This window comes from Urtica dioica, chromosome 12, assembly GCF_054948205.1.
Source record: "Urtica dioica subsp. dioica isolate 48M chromosome 12, U.dioica_male_clone48M_v1_H2, whole genome shotgun sequence".
NCBI lineage: Eukaryota > Viridiplantae > Streptophyta > Magnoliopsida > Rosales > Urticaceae > Urtica > Urtica dioica.
Genome location: NC_142767.1, coordinates 6907634 through 6927393, shown reverse-complemented (window position 1 = coordinate 6927393; position 19760 = coordinate 6907634). Strand labels below are relative to the sequence as shown.

General features: G+C 35.8%; 2 protein-coding genes across 8 annotated transcripts; one reads left to right on the top strand and one right to left on the bottom strand.

Annotated features, from left to right (window-relative positions):
• The first annotated feature begins 4689 nt into the window (after positions 1–4689).
• Positions 4690–8012, top strand: LOC149378839 (vacuolar protein sorting-associated protein 60.1). The gene is made up of 7 exons (XM_089604368.1): positions 4690–4912; positions 5272–5423; positions 5528–5621; positions 6933–7004; positions 7090–7201; positions 7416–7558; positions 7713–8012. The coding sequence occupies exons 1-7, from the start codon at positions 4844–4846 to the stop codon at positions 7764–7766; spliced, it is 696 nt and encodes a 231-aa protein (XP_089460494.1). The 5' UTR covers positions 4690–4843; the 3' UTR covers positions 7767–8012.
• Positions 8013–13037: 5025 nt separating this feature from the next.
• Positions 13038–16216, bottom strand: LOC149378838 (bZIP protein). Of its 7 annotated transcripts, none has more exons than XM_089603328.1 (6): positions 16097–16216; positions 15591–15733; positions 14725–15245; positions 14567–14642; positions 14029–14155; positions 13038–13483 (listed from the first exon to the last, which is right to left on the bottom strand). In XM_089603328.1, the coding sequence occupies exons 3-6, from the start codon at positions 15183–15185 to the stop codon at positions 13317–13319; spliced, it is 831 nt and encodes a 276-aa protein (XP_089459454.1). In that variant the 5' UTR covers positions 15186–15245; positions 15591–15733; positions 16097–16216; the 3' UTR covers positions 13038–13316. The 7 variants fall into 7 exon arrangements, with proteins under 7 accessions (XP_089459454.1, XP_089459458.1, XP_089459453.1 ...); XM_089603332.1 differs by lacking the exon at positions 15591–15733 and having other exon boundaries at positions 13038–13381; positions 13458–13483; positions 16097–16214; XM_089603327.1 differs by having other exon boundaries at positions 15591–15765; positions 16097–16208.
• Between the last annotated feature and the right edge of the window lie 3544 nt (positions 16217–19760).

Here is a 19760-nt window from a genome sequence, read left to right as displayed (position 1 = left end):
GTAGGAATTCAAAAATAAAACAATCGGATTTCGGATTTAAGTAGGAAGTAGGAATTCGGAAAAAAAAAAAAAAAAATCAAAAGGGCAGCTATTTAGATTTTCAGAAACTATAGTTCTGGTTTTTCACTCGACAAACAGACTTCAAAAGCTTAACATTCAATCTCCACTGTTCAGAATGTACCTTTATGTGTCACAAATACGCTGTTCAACTTTCGTGACGATCCAACGGTTGATAAAATCAGAAACTCATGTTTGCCAAGGCTAGTTGGAGTTACTGCGATTTATTTCAAATTTTTTGTTTTCTTCTCCGATGTACCAACGTTCTTCTCCACCTCCGCGAGTCAAGTTCCGGGCAGATTTGCACCACCAAGAACGCCTCTTTCCTACACTCATTAACCTATAAGCCTTTGTATTGGGCTTGGGTCGTGGTTTCTCCGACACCGTAATATTTTCTTTTCGACATAGGGGTGAAACTGGATCGGTTCGGTTCGGTTTTTGACAATTTTAGTATCCGAATCCGAATTTTCGGTTTTTAAAAACTCGGTCCAGTATCCGGTCCAATTTAGTCTAAAACCGAAATTCGGTTATCCGGTTTCTTAAATCCAGTATCCAATCCAGTATCCAATTTTTAAAATTCGGTTATCCAGTTTGTAAAATTTCAGATCCAGTTTAATATCCAGTTTTATAAAATGGATATCCAGTTTCTAAAATCCAAATCCGGTTTGTAAAAATTCAAAAAACGAGTACAAACTACTCTTATAAAGCTCCAAAATGACAATACATAATCTAAAACTGAGTAAAAAAATAAAATTCAAAAGGACACTCGTCTCCAACTACCTGCACATATAAATATCATAATATAAAATTAAAATTACTACCCTAATGATCATAATAAACCATACAACAATTGAATTTGTGTGTTACCTTTATAGATCACATAATCAAGTTATAGTAGCAGTATGAGTTGATATATGAGAAGTTTGTTCTTCTATGACAACTTGATCATCATGTGTTAATAATAGTGACATAAATTTGTTTTAATATGTATTTATTTTTAATTAAAAAAATCGGTTAAATATCCGATATCCAGATTTTCCCAAAATCAAATCCGATATCCGGTCCAGTTTTGTAAACCGGATCGGTTATCCGAATCCGAATTTCGGTTAGCTGACGTGGCTCCGAATTTCGGTTTCGGTTCGGTTTGGATATCGGTTTTATCCGATTTTCGGTTCGGTTTTGTACAGCCCTATTTCGACAAGAAACGAGTTCTACGATGACGCATCGGTTTCAGGGGGAGCAAACTGTTGTTTTCACATGTATGATTCTATTTTTCCTTTAAACGCCAAAGGGGGAGATTGTTGTGTGGTAACTTTTTGGAGGAGTGTTTAGGGGGGGGGGGGGGGGGGGGGGGGGGGGGGGGGGGGAGATTGTGTGACTCTTGGTGACTCTTGCTATAATGACGACTCTCTACCTTATTGGGCTATTCTGGAGTTGAGATTTGCGATGCTTCGTCGTCATCGTCACCTCGTCACAGGTATGATTCTGTTTTGTCTTTAAACGCCAAAGGGGGAGATTGTTGTTACATTAATTGACGATTTAATGTTGAAAAAATAATTAAAGAATCATTGAATACAATTTCGGATAGAATTGGGCCACGTTACAATTATATTCTGTAAGCGTCACAACTTCTGTTGTAACAGTTTGCGCAACAGTTACGGCTCATTCACTTTTGGGCTTTTCAATTCCGATTTGAAGTAGGATTCCAGTTTGGATTGATGATATAATGGGCTGGCTCTCCTAATTCGATTTCAAGAATCGTTTTGACCTAATTTTCTCTATAAATAGGTCATAACAACATCGTCTTCACTCACGCCTTTTGAGAGATTTATTCGAGTGATTAGCTGAACTTAGAATGACTTGTGTTCATGCTTTTAAGGTGTCTTTTACCTCTTATTTGTTGCCTATATTCGGGTGATTGTATTAGAAGCACAAGGTTGGGTTTTTCCACTCATATTTTCGGGAAACATGTTTAGAAATCTTGGGAGATATTCTGTAGGAATCGATGGGATCTCGAGCTTAGGGGGAGCCTAAGTTGCTGTTGAAGAGGATAGACATAGGTTGGGTAGCTAGCGAGGGAGTCGTTGAGTGTATATCCTTATTGTACCATGTTATTATAGTAAATTGCTTTCCACCGGGTAAAGACCCTCTAGACGTAGGTACGACTTGCCGAACTGAGTTACCAACTCTTGTATCTATTTATTATTTCCGCACTCATATCGTTTATATTTTGGTTCTCTAAATTTCAGCAACTTTCGTACTTTTTGTTACAACACTTTTTGCCACAGTTGCGCAAATTCAGTAATTTCAAGACCAACTTTAAAATGAATAATAAATGAGGAAATGTCATTAAACCATGACCATTAGACTAGCTGAAGTAGATGAACTAAAGGTTTTGCTAATGGGTTTTAATTTTATTTCTTTTAGTTGTTTAATTATTTTTTATTTATTTTTATAAGGTTATTTAGGTAAAATAAAAAAATTAAGCGGGTCACATGACCAAACACGTGCCTAAACATTGGATGACTGTCAACAAAAGTTAACAGAAGGAGCATAATTTCATCAATGCAAGATTTTAAGGGCGCAAATACTATATTTTGAATTTTAAGGGGCAAACCATTATAAGCGTCAAAGTTGAAAAAGAATAATGTAATTAATCTTTTATTGATTTTGTCATAGAAAAAAAAAAGTTGAAATACCCTATAGGCTAGGGTCCTAACCATGCCCAATCCCAAGCTCGGAGGGTCATGGGCTGATCACTGGTTGGGCCTGAGGTATTACTCTTCAGGCTTGGCCCAACTCAGCACCCAACAAAATATTGTTTTAAATGCCGGCGAAAGTCGAACGCCGCCATTTTCGGTGGCCTAGCGTTCAACGAACACGTATATTTTTTTTTTGTCGTTATTTTTCGTTCGAAAATCGGAGAAACGGCGTGTCATTTCCTCCATAAACGACCGCCGTTATTCTCTTTTCCATAAAGCATACAATCTTTATTCTTTCATCGAGTTTCGAGGGTTTTCAGTGGTTGTAGAGGAAGAGAAGAGGAGAAGAAGAAAGACTTATGTTGTTGTAGTCTGGTTGTGTTGGGCCCTTTTTCCTGCTGAAGCCCATTTTTACAAATAAAGTCTTTTATCATTACGCATTTATAAATAATGTTTAGCTAATATAAAAGCTCTTGTTATAATATTTTTCAATTAATAATGTTAAGCTATTATATTATACTAGACAACAGGGTACATTACCTATTATCTAATTGAAAGTATATATATACATATATATATATACATACACATATATATATATATATATATATATATCGATAAAAGTAATGTTCAAAAATATTTATTAGAAAATAAGTGTTGACAAAATGCATAAACCATTTGGTTTCGATAAATATTTATTTTATTAAATTGAAAATAAAAATATTGATTATTCAATAATTTTGTTATTTTATATCTATTATTATAGCTAAAAGACCATATATTTTATTCATTTAAAAATAAAAGATATATATATATATATATATTATATTACATAATTTGCAACATTATTTTTGTTCGATTTTTCGTCGGTATGTCGATTTTCCATGAAAAAACGGCATTTAAAAAGGGCAAATTAGTTGTTCTTTTTCGCATGTATATATTATTATATTTTATATAATTTTCTCTATTAAAGAAATCACATGTATATTCTAAACAAAAAAATGAAATTATAGAAAAATGTCAACTAATAAAATTTATGAAATACATAGTCTTAATTTATCATTCCTACTAAATTGCGAGTGGCAAAATCATATATTAATTTTTTCATCATTTGAACGTACTACTTATAAGAGTATGAGATTCTTTATCTTCAATTGTGTTGTTCACAGCAATTGCCTCATTGTGTGTCTCATTAATTTTAGAAATAGAGGTTCTTTTATCACCGAAAAACCTAATTATATTAGAAAATATGCAATGAGTGATTGTAAAATTAATGAGACACACAATGAGGCAATTGCTGTGAACAACACAATTGAAGATAAAGAATCTCATACTCTTATAAGTAGTACGTTCAAATGATGAAAAAATTAATATTTAACATGCTAGATTACCCTTAAAAATATTAAAAAATTGTGTTTTAATAATTTTACATGAAATTGTCTCATTATTTAATGTATCATATTTACGTTTCCAATTTTTTTTTTATAATTTCAAAATATTTTAGTTATTTCCATATTTAAGGTAGTAACGTGATTTTTCTACATCTATGGTATTAAACATGATTTTTCATCAAACACAATGGATCTATTTTTGAAGATCTCGACGTCACGAATCCGTAGGATTTGTAATCACTCAATTTCGAGTTCATATGAGATAGATATAATTTTTTGAAGTTTTTATATAAAAAAAATGTATGAAAAAAGTCGGAGAGAGAAAATGACGAATGTGTTAATAAATGCGGGCAAATCAGATCTTAGTTATTGCCACATAAGTCTGTTGACTATTTCTCTAAAAGTTATGAAACGTGGGTTAAAAACAAATTTCATAGTCTCATTTTTGCTATTTGCTATTTGCTGCGCTAACCTTTTCTTTATTAAGTTTGTGCCTTTTTTTCGCACGAAACTGAAATTACCCATTTATTTTATAATCCGTAAATACTTGGAAAATATACGTTCCCTGCGATGTCAGGAAAACTAGAAATAGAAGAAGCTGAGAGTTTCGAGTAAAATCTAACATTCAGACCAACCAAAAGTCCACAACAACTGAAAAACCTCTCGAATCCCAAATTCTCTCTCTAAACAAAGATGAAGAGAGTCTTCGGCGTTAAGAAAGACAAAGAACCACCTCCTTCCATTCAAGACGCCTCCGATCGGGTTCGTCGATCACTCTTCTTCTTCTTTCTTTTTTCAATTTTTTTTATTTGTTTTTTCTGTGATCGGAGTCGATTAATTGCTAGGGTTTTGTAATCGATGTTGCCTTAACATTTAATTGGACCAATGATCCATTTAATCGGTTGGAGTTATCCTAGTTATATGTTGTTCACTGGCCTGAATAAATAAGTCCTGGATTAAGATGATTATGAAATGAAGATTTTGCTTCAACCTCAAAATCTATGTATAACATTGTATCACAATATTTCTTCTATGAATTTCACCAATGCAACAATTGGCTTTTTTTTTTCCACGAAAAGGGAAATATACAAGAGATCAAATGTGTGTTATATTTCATTCAGATTGGCAAAAGAGGCGATTCCGTGGAGGAAAAAATAAAAAAGCTTGATGCAGAACTCAGTAAATACAAAGAGCAAATTAAGAGGACAAGACCTGGGCCCGCACAAGAAGCCGTCAAAGCTCGAGCTATGAGGGTTCTCAAGCAGAAGAGAATGTAAGTCCCTCGTTGGTCATTGAACAAAGTTGAAGTGCTATTTAATTATTATTTTTTTCATTCTTGGTTTGTTGATCTGATTAAGTGGAAAACCTGTTTGACAGGTATGAAGGTCAACGTGACATGTTGTACAATCAGACGTTTAACCTCGATCAAGTGGCGTTCGCTTCCGAGGGCATTAAAGATGCTCAGCAAACTGTAAGCTTCTGAACTGTTTTGAAACATATAGTTATGCGTTTGGAGTATTAACTTTTGAGGATCGTTTGGAATTTATAGAGCTTAGAACATGGGAAGGACTCGCAGATGATTGTCTGACTTGTGGTATTGATGATTTTTTACTTTTGATTTTCCACCTTCTGAAATTCGTTTCCGGTAGTAATCCTGGTGATAGTGTATTGATTTAGGTAGCTGTGAATTTAGTTATTTAATCACAATTTGGGGGTGCCACTGAAATATTTAACAAAGAAAAAGTATATTGGAGAGTTTAGAACATCACATTCTTTTTTGGTCTAATGGTCAGTCTTTGGTTTATTTCCAAGAGGTCCTGGGTTCTTGTCTCTCTAAAGGCACCCGCATAGGAATTGCTAGTGTTTTTAGTTCAGCAATATGCTAGGTTTTGGACAGAAAAGAAAAAAGGTAATTGGTATGTAATCAATGAAGTTTCTCCTTAATATTGCAACTAGCAAGTAATGCTTTTCCTTTTTTGCAAAGAATTTTTTCTGTTTTTCGCAGTCGAATACAGAATCTTACTAGTTTTTTTTTTATTTTTTTTTTTTATTATTTTTTATTATTGTGTTAAATGGGAAGTCTTTATGGAGACTTCATCGAAAAAGAATGTGAAAACTGCGATAGTTGGGGCGATTCTAGCCTATCAACTTTGTGTGTATTGGGGCAAGTGGTTTATTCATGTTGGAATATTTGTTTTCTTCGTAGCGCCTCAAGGGGCAGAATTCAGGGCCGGCCAAGTGGAGCTTTTTCTCTAACATGATTGGAATCGGCTGCGTGTCTCATGAGACTTAGGAGATGAACCATTTGTTATTAGGAGAGATTCTTAACCATAAGAATCTGATAATACATATATATATATATATACATATATATATATATATACATATATATATATATATATACATATATATATATATATATAGGTCCTGCTGAGCTGTTGATAAGACCCAGGTTATTAGGTAGTAGTTATTAGAATAAAATAGAGGTGGGGCATTCTGGAAAATTAGTCAGTGCTTTGTACTCATAGGAGAGCACTGGTCCTCTTGAAAGGCCAGGGGTTTCCCATTGTATTACTCTGAAATGATCAATACCAGACTCCATTTGTCTTTCATCTAAAACACTATCGTCCGAGTTTTTTACAAATCGGTGCAGGATTCTATCAGCTGTCTTGTGCTCATTTTGTGATAATTTAGGTCCAATGTGGTGGATGTTCATTGGAGCCATTTGAAAGATTTTTAAGTGCTGGAACTTGTTAAGATTTGCTTTCTTACATATGTTCAGATGACGGCCCTAAAATCTGCCAATAAAGAGTTGAAGGGGATGATGAAAACTGTAAAGATTCAAGACATAGATGTAAGTACTTCCCTTCTATTTATATTTTATTACCGAACAGCGTCATAGTGTCTGGAATGTGACATTACAAATATGACAATTATAGAACTTACAAGACGAGATGATGGACCTGATGGATGTGAGCTCAGAAATTCAAGAAACACTTGGTCGGAGCTATAACGTGCCTGATGATATTGATGAGGATGACCTTATGGGTGGTAAGTTAAAATAAAAATAAAAAATCAGTAAAAAGTCAATCCGTTATATTGCTCTCGAGCCCTTTTTTGTTTCCTTAGGTAAAATATGAAGAACATTATGTATAGAGTGATATAGGACATGTAAAATACTGACTGCTCGAATAGCCCCACTTTTATTTCGAGGCCACTTAAGGCAATGCCTACCATCCCAACCTATTTATTTTCCTTTCTGTAGAGCTTGACGCTTTAGAAGCAGACATGGAGTCTGAACCCGATGGAGTTCCTTCGTATCTTCAACCTGACAAGGAATCGGATTACGATTCAGAACTTAACTTGCCTACAGCTCCGATTGGGCATGCAGGCCGATCAAATGCCCATGTATGTTTTCTTTCATTTTTCTTTGTTTTGTTCAATAGCTAAAGAAGTGAAACTCTAGCTATTTGGTTTGATGACTACTTGTTTATTATTATTATTCTTGGAAGTCTGATATTCTTGTATAAATAATCTCTTCAAACATCGATGTTTATGACAGGCCGAGGAGGATTTTGGTTTACCGGCCGTCCCTCGTGCGTCGCTTCGTGATTAAAGCATAAACATCAATTCTCTTTCGCTGCAGAGATACGGTGATTGTTGGTTAGGCCTTGTAAACATGTTGTGCAGCAACACTTATTTTAATTTTGAATTGATCTTTAGGTGATTGTTATCATAGTTGCTTGTGATTTTTATGAATAAAACCGTACCAGTTGATTTGTAGCTTTACATTCTTATTGTTACGACTCTTTCCGCCTATATTCATGCACGAATCTGATAAAGTTCCCTTTGCGACGTTTTATTTCTCATTTGTCATGTATGAATAAACGTAAGTCCAGTTTACACTAGAATTATTGATCAATTCATTATCTAATCAAATACTTATAACTACTATGACATGATTAATGTATAATTTCTTATAGAGAATAGGTTCGTCAAGAAAGAGTTTAATAAGTTGTGCCTTTCGAATGTAAAGTTACCAATGTAATTAAGGTTTGAAAAATATCTAGATAACTTGACACTACACGCATTGCATAAATTTAAGTACCCTATGTTGCTCTGCCATACTCACGATGAAAGTTGAGACAAAGCACCCATCAAATCCGGTGATGTATGGATGAAGAGATTTGCAAAGAGAAATTTCATTAATTGGGCTTAATAAGCCATTAAATATCAAGATTAGACCCTAATGTTTAAAAATATCTGAATATGGACTTTTGGCGCAAAATCGGACAAAAATACCCCTGATTCAAAAAAACCCATATTTTTCTCTCATTTTCAAATGATTTTCATCACAATTCTTTTTCATGTTCGAATTGGTTGCGCTAGGATTAGAATTTTCGGTGGTCGAGCTCACCGCTGAGCTCGTGGGGTTCGGGGCAACGCCCCGATTTTTTTTTTTTTTTTTAGGAATTTGAGTATGTGTTCAGTTTCGATTTTGAGGGTTTCACCTTGAATCTCATCGTACGACATCGTACGATATGAGTATGTGTTCAGTTTCGATTTAGAGGGTTTCACATTGAATCTCATCGTACGACATCGTACAGCATCGTACGACATCGTACAGCATCGTACGACATCGTACGGCATCGTACATTATAATGTGTATGAATTTTATCGATTTTGAGGGTTTCACATTGTATCTCATCGTACGATGTTGTACGATGTCGTACGATGCTGTACGATGCCGTACGATGAGATTCAATGTGAAACCCTCAAAATCGAAACTGAACACATACGATGTTGTACGATACCGTACGATGCTGTACGATGTCGTACGATGCTGTACGATGTCGTACGATGAGATTCAATGTGAAACCCTCAAAATCGAAACTGAACACATACTCATATCGTACGATGTCTCGACCACCGAAAATTCTAATCCTAGCGCAACCAATTCGAAGACCAAAAAGAATTGTGATGAAAATCATTTGAAAATGAGAGAAAAATATGGGTTTTTTGAATCAGGGGTGTTTTTGTCCGATTTTTGACCAAAAGAATCGAAACTGAACACATACTCATATCGTACGATGTCTGGACCACCGAAAATTCTAATCCTAGCGCAACCAATTCGAAGACCAAAAAGAATTGTGATGAAAATCATTTGAAAATGAGAGAAAAATATGGGTTTTTTGAATCAGGGGTGTTTTTGTCCGATTTTTGACCAAAAGTCCATATTCAGATATTTTTAAACATTAGGGTCTAATCTTGATATTTAATGGCTTATTAAGCCCAATTAATGAAATATCTAGATAACTTGACACTACACGCATTGCATAAATCTAAGTACCCTATGTTGCTCTGCCATACTCACGATGAAAGTTGAGACAAAGCACCCATCAAATCCGGTGATGTATGGATGAAGAGATTTGCAAATATGAAGACTAAAGTTGAGACTTCGAGCGCCAATTAATGTTACACCATCATTTTCACAAGCTAAAAATGATACCCCGAGAGCAAAAATGACAAGAATTGGCCAAGTTCAAGACCTAACTATCGACGTGTTGAAACCATCGTTATGCATACCATCGACAAAGTTCAAGACCAAACTATCGGCGTCTCAAAGTCTTTGGCAAAGCAAGACTATCGGCAAAGAGAAGAATCCTTGAACTATCAGCGGCCATACCATCGCCAAAGTTCGAGATCAAACTATTGGCGGCTTCTATTGGTGACCTAAAGCCTTTGACAAAGCAAGACTATCGACGAAGAGATGAATCCTTGAACTATCGGCGAAGTTCAAGACCAAACTATCGGCGTCCTAAAATCTTCGGCAAAGTAAGACTATCGGCAAAGACAAGAATCTTTGAACTATCGGCGGACAAGACTATCGGCACAAAACAATCGGCGTTAGACCATTGGCGAACTCATGGCCGAGACTATCGGCATAAAACTATCGGCGAGCTTCATGGCCGAGACTATCGGCATGGAACTATCGGCGTAGAACTATCGGCGTGGAACTATCGGCATCCAATGCACACCATCGGCCAAAAACGACCTCCAAGGCTCAATTGCCTCCAAAACCCACTCAAACTCCAAGATGAAAAACTATAAATACCCCATCTCCATCCACTCTCAAGGTAAGTCTTTCTCGACTTAGAAAATCTCTATTTCACTCCCGACTCACTACATTTTTCTCTCTCGACACTTGAGACGAGAGATAAGCCCCCCACCTCGACTAATGTTGAGCGTCGGAGCGCGCGTCAGGGGAAATCTCTCCGCGTCCCTCTAGTCCACGTTTCTTGTCTTTTCAGGCGAACAACACGACGAACACGAAAAACGCGAAGAACCCGAAGACCGTGAAGAACTCGAAGAACACGACTAACTAGAAGGACTCGACGAACATGAAGAATGCGAAGAACCCAACGAACCCGAAGAACACGACAGACTCGAAGGACTCGTCGAACACGAAGAACTCGACGAATCCGAAGATCGCAAAGAACCCGAAGAATACGACGAACTCGACAAACACGAAGGTGAACTAATCACGGAGTGACGGAAAACTGGAAACCTCTTTTCGGAGAGGCAAAGACGACGAGAAGAGGAGAGAAGATTTCACCACACCCAACCTATGTGCGGTCATAGGGTTTGACCCTAGACTGACCACGGACGGTTCTAAGTGTTGACCAAAAAATGACGTTAACATTTTAGTGCTTGCGACTACGTTATCCCCTTTGTAAATATTAATTTATTATTGTTATTTTAATGTTTAATTCTTTTAGTTTAATTATATGCATTTACATTTTTTTATGATAAATTAACTTTTTGAATTAAGATATTAACATATTTTATATAACTCACATTAGTGTATGAAGACATTGTTTGAAATAGTTTAATAGCTGCACTTCAATTAAAATTATAGTTAATTATTCAAATATTAAAAATATAGCTATCATGCCTAATTCCCTCGTAGTGTAACACATACATACCGTGTGTAACACATACCATACATGTTTGTCTTAATTTAAGTTATATGAATGACCCGTTGTAACACATACTATATATGTTGTCTTAATTTAGGTTATATGAATGACCCGTTTATATAACTGGATTATAATGTTTCTGTTCCATTGTACTCGAATATCCCAATACAAATTTCTTTTACAGAAGACCATTCAATTTCTTTGGATATTTTTTTAGAAAATTACATAACTAGCTTAAACGTATGTTATTTTTTATATCTCACTCATATTTTCAAAACATTTGAACAATAACTGTTCGCTTTTCTCCGAACAAAAATGCCCTTGTGTTCTAAGTTTTGTTAACAATTATTAAAATCTGATTAACAAATATTAAAATTTGGTAAAAAAAACTATTGTAATGTAGTCAACAATTATTAAAATCTGATTAACAATTATTAAAATATGGTTCAAAATATAGGTATATTGAAATCTGACTAACTGTTATTGAAAGAGAAATTTCATTTTGTAGACCTCAAAATTATCAAAATATCAAGATTAGACTTATTAGTTTAATAATATCCGAAATTGGACTTTTGGACACTTTTCGGACAAAAATGCCCTTGAAAGTCCATATATATATATATATATGGATATATATATATATATATATATATATATATATATATATATATATATAAAAAACAAAGCATCGGATTTTGGCAGATTTCATTGGATTTTTTGGCAGAGTTTTTGTAGAAACCCTAACTCGACCTAAAAGCTTAAAATCCGGCAATTTTCATCCAATAATAACTCCAATCATGTATATATACTATCCTACGCCAATAAAAACATGCAATAAAGATAAAAATTCTTACCTTTTTCGTTATTTTAGGCTATGGAACCTTCAAACACTTGGAGACGCTCCTGGAAGCTTGGACAACCTTGAACACCGGTGGAAGCTCATCATAATCACTTGGAGACGTCGGAATTTGGTGGAGCTCGTCGGATTGGGGGTTTGGGGGAGAGAGAGAGAGAGAGAGAGAGAGAGAGAGAGAGAGAGAGAGAGAGAGAGAGAGAGAGAGATGAAGAGAGTTTAAAATGAGAGAGGAAGATGGGTTATTTGAATTTCATGGGCATTTTTATCCGAAAAGTGTCCAAAAGTCCAATTTCTGATATTATTAAACTAATGAGTCTAGTCTTGATATTTTGATAATTTTGAGGTCTATAAAATGAAATTAAAATCTATTTAATAGTTATTAAGGGCAAAATAGACGCTTTAAAAATTAAAATTGTTATTTATGAAAACTAAAAAGTTCAACGGCTAATTTTTTTATTTTTTATTTTTGTTACGTAAAACGGCTCCAAAAAACTATTTCCACGATATTTTTTTACATCATCTTTGAGTATTTTATTATGACGTTCCAATAAATTTGAACCAAAGCCTGGCCTAAGGAATTTAGGGGCTTTGTGAGTCAACCATATATTATCACCTAGTCCTCAAAATATTTATTGAAGCCATTTGATACCGAAGAAAGCCTCTCTCAACTCCATGACTAAATAGTAAGCACTCATCAACTGCTGATGAAGCGGACATGAGTGACAAACAGTTTCCACGGCCAACGACACTCTCACAAAACACATCTTACCTTCGATTTCTAAACCATGCCAAGAGTTCAAAGACGCCAAAATTTATACACCGTAAAAACTCGATAAAGAAAAATAAACAACATGTATACAGATTGTAGCAGCGTTACCTAAAAAAATAAGCATAAATTATAAATGTGAATTTACGTAATCTTTCATTATATTTTTGTCAACGAGAACAAGTTCTTAGGCGAGCAACGGGTATTCATTTTAAGAATTCTCAGAATATGGCATTCCTAAAATAAAATATATATAAAATTCCCGAGTGCCAATGGTAACTGAGGTGACGAGATCAAATTTTATATTGAAGATGAAGTCAATGTCCCCTTTGTGCTAAATACTATTTCATAAAATTTTGTTACAACGCATATAAAGAAAGATTAGAACGACAGGAAAATTATCAACCTAAACATATTATGTTTTACCTCTCATGGCTGAATTTTGCTTTTAGACACAGAAAGCATCAAAAGAAAAAGAGCCATTTCTTCGAAGAAGGTGAATCAGCTCCAAAAAAAACCACGATGATTAACCCTTTTTTTCTATTTCTTTTAATTGGACTAGTTTCAATAAAGGTTAAGATTCTTCATATCCAGTGCCATCTGCATTGCCTCCAAAGTACCTGCCTCGGCTGGGGATTTCAGACCAAAACACATCCTGAGTTTACCATTTGTTGAGTTCGACAAATCTGTTCTCAATCTCTTTACCTCGTTCTTCAGTATCTGATGCTCCCCTGTAATCACAAACACAACTGCCTTTACAAACAATAAAAAATAAAAATAAAAATGAAATCTAATCCTAAATACCCACCGACTGACTTGTCCAAGAGTCTTTAAAATCCTGACCGTGTACAATTGAAAAACAAAATTTTAATACAATAATTAATTTAAACATAGGGTAAGTTGAGCTACACAGTTGATAAATAGCAGCAGAAGCACTAAGTTATTACAAAAGACTACATGAAATTTAGTAATTTTGTCACTTTACTAGTTACCTGAGTTTTACCAGCTGCATAGATACATTTATTTATCGGGCCCAAGCCTTAGAGCATGAGATTTACTTTTCTATTGGATACCGGCATTTCTTGACATTCACGTTTGTTTGGTTACTCAGCCCATATCACTTTCTATTTGTGCTAAGTTTCATAGATCCACTGATATATTGCTTACACAACACTTCAAACGCTCAAAACATAGACATTAAGCTAATATTTTATAGTGTAGATGCAATACCCTCTTTAGACACAACAGCACAAAGCAAAAATTCAGGATTACTTACCATCCACGGAAATTTTTTCCCTCCTAACTCGGGCCAGCTGTTGCTTTAGTTTGTTGTTTTCCATGGACATCGCAGCACGTTGCTGAAGCAAAGATGCAACTCTAACAGCCAAGTCTGTTTCCAAAGTCTGCAAATACAAATGCAGCAACCACGAACTGTGAATTTAGACAACAATGGCTTACATTAAAATGATATACGACTTTATAATTCGAAACAGGAAATGTAGTTCTTCGAACTCAAATGAAAAAGGATAAGTGCTAAGAAGTTGTGACTCCGCATTAAAATTGCCAGGTCACACATTTTGTAAGTTATTGGCATGTACATACTTTATTTGTTAAAAGTAATTCAAGCATGCACAAAAAGAGCAGTCAGTCAGTCAGTCAATGAAATCTTTAGCTATGTTGTCATGCTTAAAAATTAAAATAAGAAAAAAAATACAATTAAAACGCTAAGCATAAAAAGTACGAAAGATACTGAAAAAGAAAATGAACAGAAACATTACGGACTAAAATGAAATATCTCAACGGCAATGCGTTACCTGCAAAACATCAACAGTCCTTTCGAGTTCAGCGATATACTGGAGCTTCCGAATCCTCGAGCGCTGCCCCGGGTTGCTGCAACGAAGCACGTACCAAATGGGTAATCCACAACCACAGCGAAAGGCTCAAAGTTTATAGACCAAGTGAAGAACCAAACCGTTTAGCTGTCCTCGGGTCGGCATTGAGATCGCCATCTGGCATGACGTCCCCGGAAAAGTCGAGACCGCCGGCGTCCACATAGTGACCGTTCTCCTGAGCCACGCATTCGGATAAAGCGGAAACTATGGCACTCTCCGAAAACAGCGACCCGTTTCTCTGCCTCGGCGAATTGGGACCGTACATGGAAGAAGGCCCGCCACGAATTTGAGTTCCATCGTCGTAAAATGAGTCTGCGACGTCAGAGAGGGTCACGGGGTCGCTCACCGACCGACGGAGAGGCCTCAAGCCTCCTCTGGAGCCCGACTCAGGGTCGGTCAACAAGTCATCCAGCCACGGGACGGGCTTCGAGGAAGAAGACTGGTGGTTTTGCGATTCGGGAATCGAGCCATGGACAGGTCTCTTCTGGGTCGGGCAGCGTGGAGGAAGGTGAGCTTGAGATTGAAATTGCCTTGTCGCCATGATGACTAAGTGTATGGATAAAGGCTTATTCCATCAGGTTGAGACTTGTTTCTGATAATCCTTACATGGACAGAGAAAGAAAAGAAGTGTCAAATGTTGAGTTTTTTTTTATGAGGCTCAGGCTCATTAATTTCTAGATAGAGTAAAACCTCTGTTGTAGTTGAGAGAATTAAATGATGTTTAGCTAAACTATTCAAGAGAAAAGAGTGGGAAAAAAAATTATATGAAAAGAATGTGAAAATAGACACACACATTTCATAATGATTTTTTTTATATCAAAAGGAATAGGGAATAATTCTTTTCTTCTTTCGGCACCGGGTCACAAAGCAACTTGTTATAATCGACAAAGAATTTCAAATAAATTAATTAATTAAAGGAGAAAAAAAGAAAATAAAGTTAATAAACCTGTAATATGACTTTATAATTTGGTACAATTTTTCAAAATCGAAATAGCCACTTTTTTGCTTGGCTTAACCAGAGTCGATCAGAGCTTTGCGTTCCCAGTCTCAGCAACATTCTCGACAGCCAAATAGAAAATTAATAAAATGCTGAACAGAATACACACGAATTTTCGAAACCCCTGAACCCAAATCAGAAAACTGTCAAGAAGCTAGAACGCCAATGCAACAGTAGAAAATCAAAATTTTAACGGCTAAATCATAATTTCAGAAAATATAGAGACATAGACAAATTTGAACTGTACCATTCAAGTAGAAGCATAACGCCACATCCAAGAATTGGACCTAAACCGCTAAAAGTTACTCAAAAACCCCATTATAGAAAAAAAAAAAAAAAAAAAAAAAAAAAAAAAAAAAAAAAACTACGACCAGCCGGTAATCCAGAGAAAACTCAGGAGCATAGAGGTTAGATTACAATATTAACTTTATTTCTTTTTCTCTTTTACGGCTTACCTTGCGCCTCTTCTTCTCTTCTCTTTCACTTCTCTGGTCTCTTTTCTCTGACGAGAAAGGAAAGAGAATGTGTGTGAAGTGAGAATTAATACGGTGAGGCGTGTGAGGGATGTGGAAATGCGAATATTTTGAGTTTTTTGAGGGAAAGTGTAGAAGTGCATTTATTGGGGCATATTTCTCTTTCTACAGTATATTGCTTGACCATTGGATCACAATCCTAGCGATATAAACTATTGAAGTCCACATTAATCATACGTGCCCACCCACACCCAATGTAACACGAATTCATTTTTTTTTTTTTTTTTTTTTTTGTTGAAGGCAGCTTTGCTGCAGCGGGGATTGAACCCACGACCTCTACACAGGAGATGGTGTAGAATTACCACTAGGCTATTTTAGGTACCACAGTAATACGAATTCATAGACAAGGTGAATTTTATGATGTTATACGGTTGATTTGAGAATAACAGTGTTAATTTGGTTAATAATACTACCTCCTTATAATTTGTGCAAATGACTTATGGCCGCAATAATTCCCCCACTTTGGGGGTGTATAATATGTGTTACCACAAGTCTATCATAGACCTATCAAAATATGTCTCGATTCAGCGACTATGACAAGAATTGGCTCTCCAAGACGCAAATTTTTCTTCGAAGAGAAATGGCTCCAAGATAAGGAGTGCAGTCGAAAGGTGATTAATGACTGGGACTCGACCACCCATGATCTCATTGGCAATATAACCAATGACCTATAGAGGATCAACAAAGATTTAGAGATATATGGCCGTGAAAAGTTTGGGAACCTCTCTAAGCGGATCGCAAAGTTGAGAATGAAGATCGAGTTTACGAATCATGATGGTGTCCATGCAACGAAGGTCCCCTATATCTCGGGCCTGAATGCGAAGCTGAAGCTTCTCTCGATGGAGAAAATTCATAGGAAGCAACGTGCTCGATATAATTGGCTTGCACACGATGATAGAAAACACCAAGTTCTTGCATGAACAAGCCAAACAAAGACGGAAGACCAACACCATTTCTTACATCATCGACGATCTTGGGCGCCGGTGTAGCGAACCTGCCGAGATCCTAGAGACCTTCACAAAGTTCTATCAAGGCCTCTTCCAGATCACTGAACCTTCCCTCGAGGAGTTGATGGCGTGTATCACTTAGCAGATTCCTCGGCTCATTGTGTCCTTAGCACAGCGGATGGAAGAAACCTGTACTTGGGAGGAGATCGAGAAGGTGATCTTTGGCATGCATGCCACAAAAACACCATGGCCTGACTGATTCTCGACCATTTTTTTCCAAAAGTACTGGAATATTATAAGCGACATGATCTTTGAGAGCTGCCTTAATGTTCTCAACGGTCGAGAGAACCTGGGGTTATGGAATGAGACTCTTATCATACTGATTTCAAAAGTGACAGCGGATACCCTTATCAACCGATTTCTGTTTGCAATGTTCTCTTAAAGATCGTGACAAAGACATTGACGAACCGTCTCAAACTTGCACTTCGTGAGGTCATCGATGAAAATCAGAGCGCCTTCATTGCCGGATGCCAAATTACGGATTATATCACGATGGGCTTCGAGTGCCACCACTGGCTTCGAAATCACACACGAGGGCTTGATGGATTTGCGGTGCCCAAACTCGACATGAGTAAGGTCTACGATCGAATTGAGTGGCATTTCCTCAAGCGAATGATGAAGGTTATGGGCTTCGGGCTATGATGCATATCATGTGACAGATTGTATCTCCACAGCCCGCTTCTCGATAATCGCCAATGGCCACATCTCTGATGCTTTCTGGGCCTTCTGTGGACTATGACAAGGTGACCCCGTATCCCCATATTTATTCTTTTTATGTGCTCAAGGCTTTTCTTCTTTGATCCATAACAAGGTTCGTCTTGGAGCTATCCACATGATCTAGATTGCGAAGAGAAGTCCGTAAAACTCTCACCTCTTCTTCACCGAAGACATCCTCGTGTTTTTCATAGCTAATGTCATATAATGCTGAACAATTCTCCAATGCATCTCCACGTATTCCAAGACTTCGGGGCAAGTTATCAGTCTCGAGAAATTGGCTATCCCATTTTCTCCGATCAGACCAGCAACGAATCAGAGAGGTATATGAACTACTCGAGGATCAACATACATCGGGGATAGACCTCTACCTTGGCCTGTTAACCTTCAATGAGGTCCAAGAATATCCAATTTGGATATCTACGTACAAGAGCACTGAAAAGACTCGGAAGATGGAGGAACAAATTCTTCTCGATAAGGGATCGGGAAATGATCAATAAGTCGGTTATACATACTATACTGACTTATACGATGAGTTCTTTCAAGGTTCCCATCGAGATTGACAATGAGATTGAGAAGGCGTGCGCTGACTTTTGGTGGGGCATGGATAATGAGAAGAAAATATTGTTAGGATTATTGCCTAATAGAAGAGCATGTAATAAATATTTATGGTCTTATATTGCCTAAATAAATATTGTTAGAAGAGCATTTTATTTTGTAGAATTTTAAGAGATTATTAAATTGTAGTTTATATTTTAAAAATTATTGATTTATATTGATAAGTAAATCAACTTTGCAGGTTTACTCTCTTTTTATATATAATATATATATATATATATATATATATATATATAGTTTGCACAAACTTTTCATTAGAAATTAGGTAAAACACCCATCAACACATGAGAATATCATTTTTGTCCAGGAAACACTATATACCTAAGTCGAAGTGAATTTAACACTAAGTTCGAATGATCGCACGTTTTCATGCTTAAGACAAAAGGAATAACAACGAGCACAATAAAATTCGAGCACACATTAGGCTCTTTAAAAAAATCCATGATGGTTAAAGGAGAGATCCAATCAAACTCAGGCTGATGACCACAAAGAAGATGACTCTTGAGCTTGTATAAATCAAAACCTAACAGAAAATTCATACCGGGATAGTGGACGATGCCTAATCCGTCTCCAAAACAAGCTAAACCAAGCAAAACACAGCAACAAAATAAAAGGTTCACAGACTCTCTTAAAAAACTAAAATAAAATTTAATCTCGCTTCCAGAGAGTTTGGAAGTTATCAAAGGTGTTTGAATTTTAGAATCTATTATTCTACAATATTATTTTCAACACAATTTTCATTGGTAACCACAATTTTGTTACCCACCGTAATTCTTTTAGTCATATATCTACAAATTTCTATAAATCATCGTAAATTCCAATTTTCAATACTATGAACAAAAAATATATATGAAAAAAATATGTATTTACCATGTAGTGACTAATTTATAAGTTGTGTACTTTGTTTTCAAGAAGATGGGAAATATATGAAAAAAATATAGAGGAAGAAAATATGTAAGTTAGAAGCCTATTAACTGATTTGTGTGATGTTCCTTTATTCCATTTTAACTTTTGCTTTTATGAGTTGCCAGTGTTTTTTTTTTTTTTTTTTTTTTTTTAAACCAAATACTGATCATGTAAAATAATTTGGAGAATGAACACAACAACAAAAAATAGGAATATGAATTGATTTGGTCAGAGTTATTTTATGTAACTTATTCATTTTTTTTTATCCTTCTTTCAGTAGTTTTTGGGAAAGAATAAATTTTTGTTATATCTACATTTACATTATTCAATTAAAACTTTCA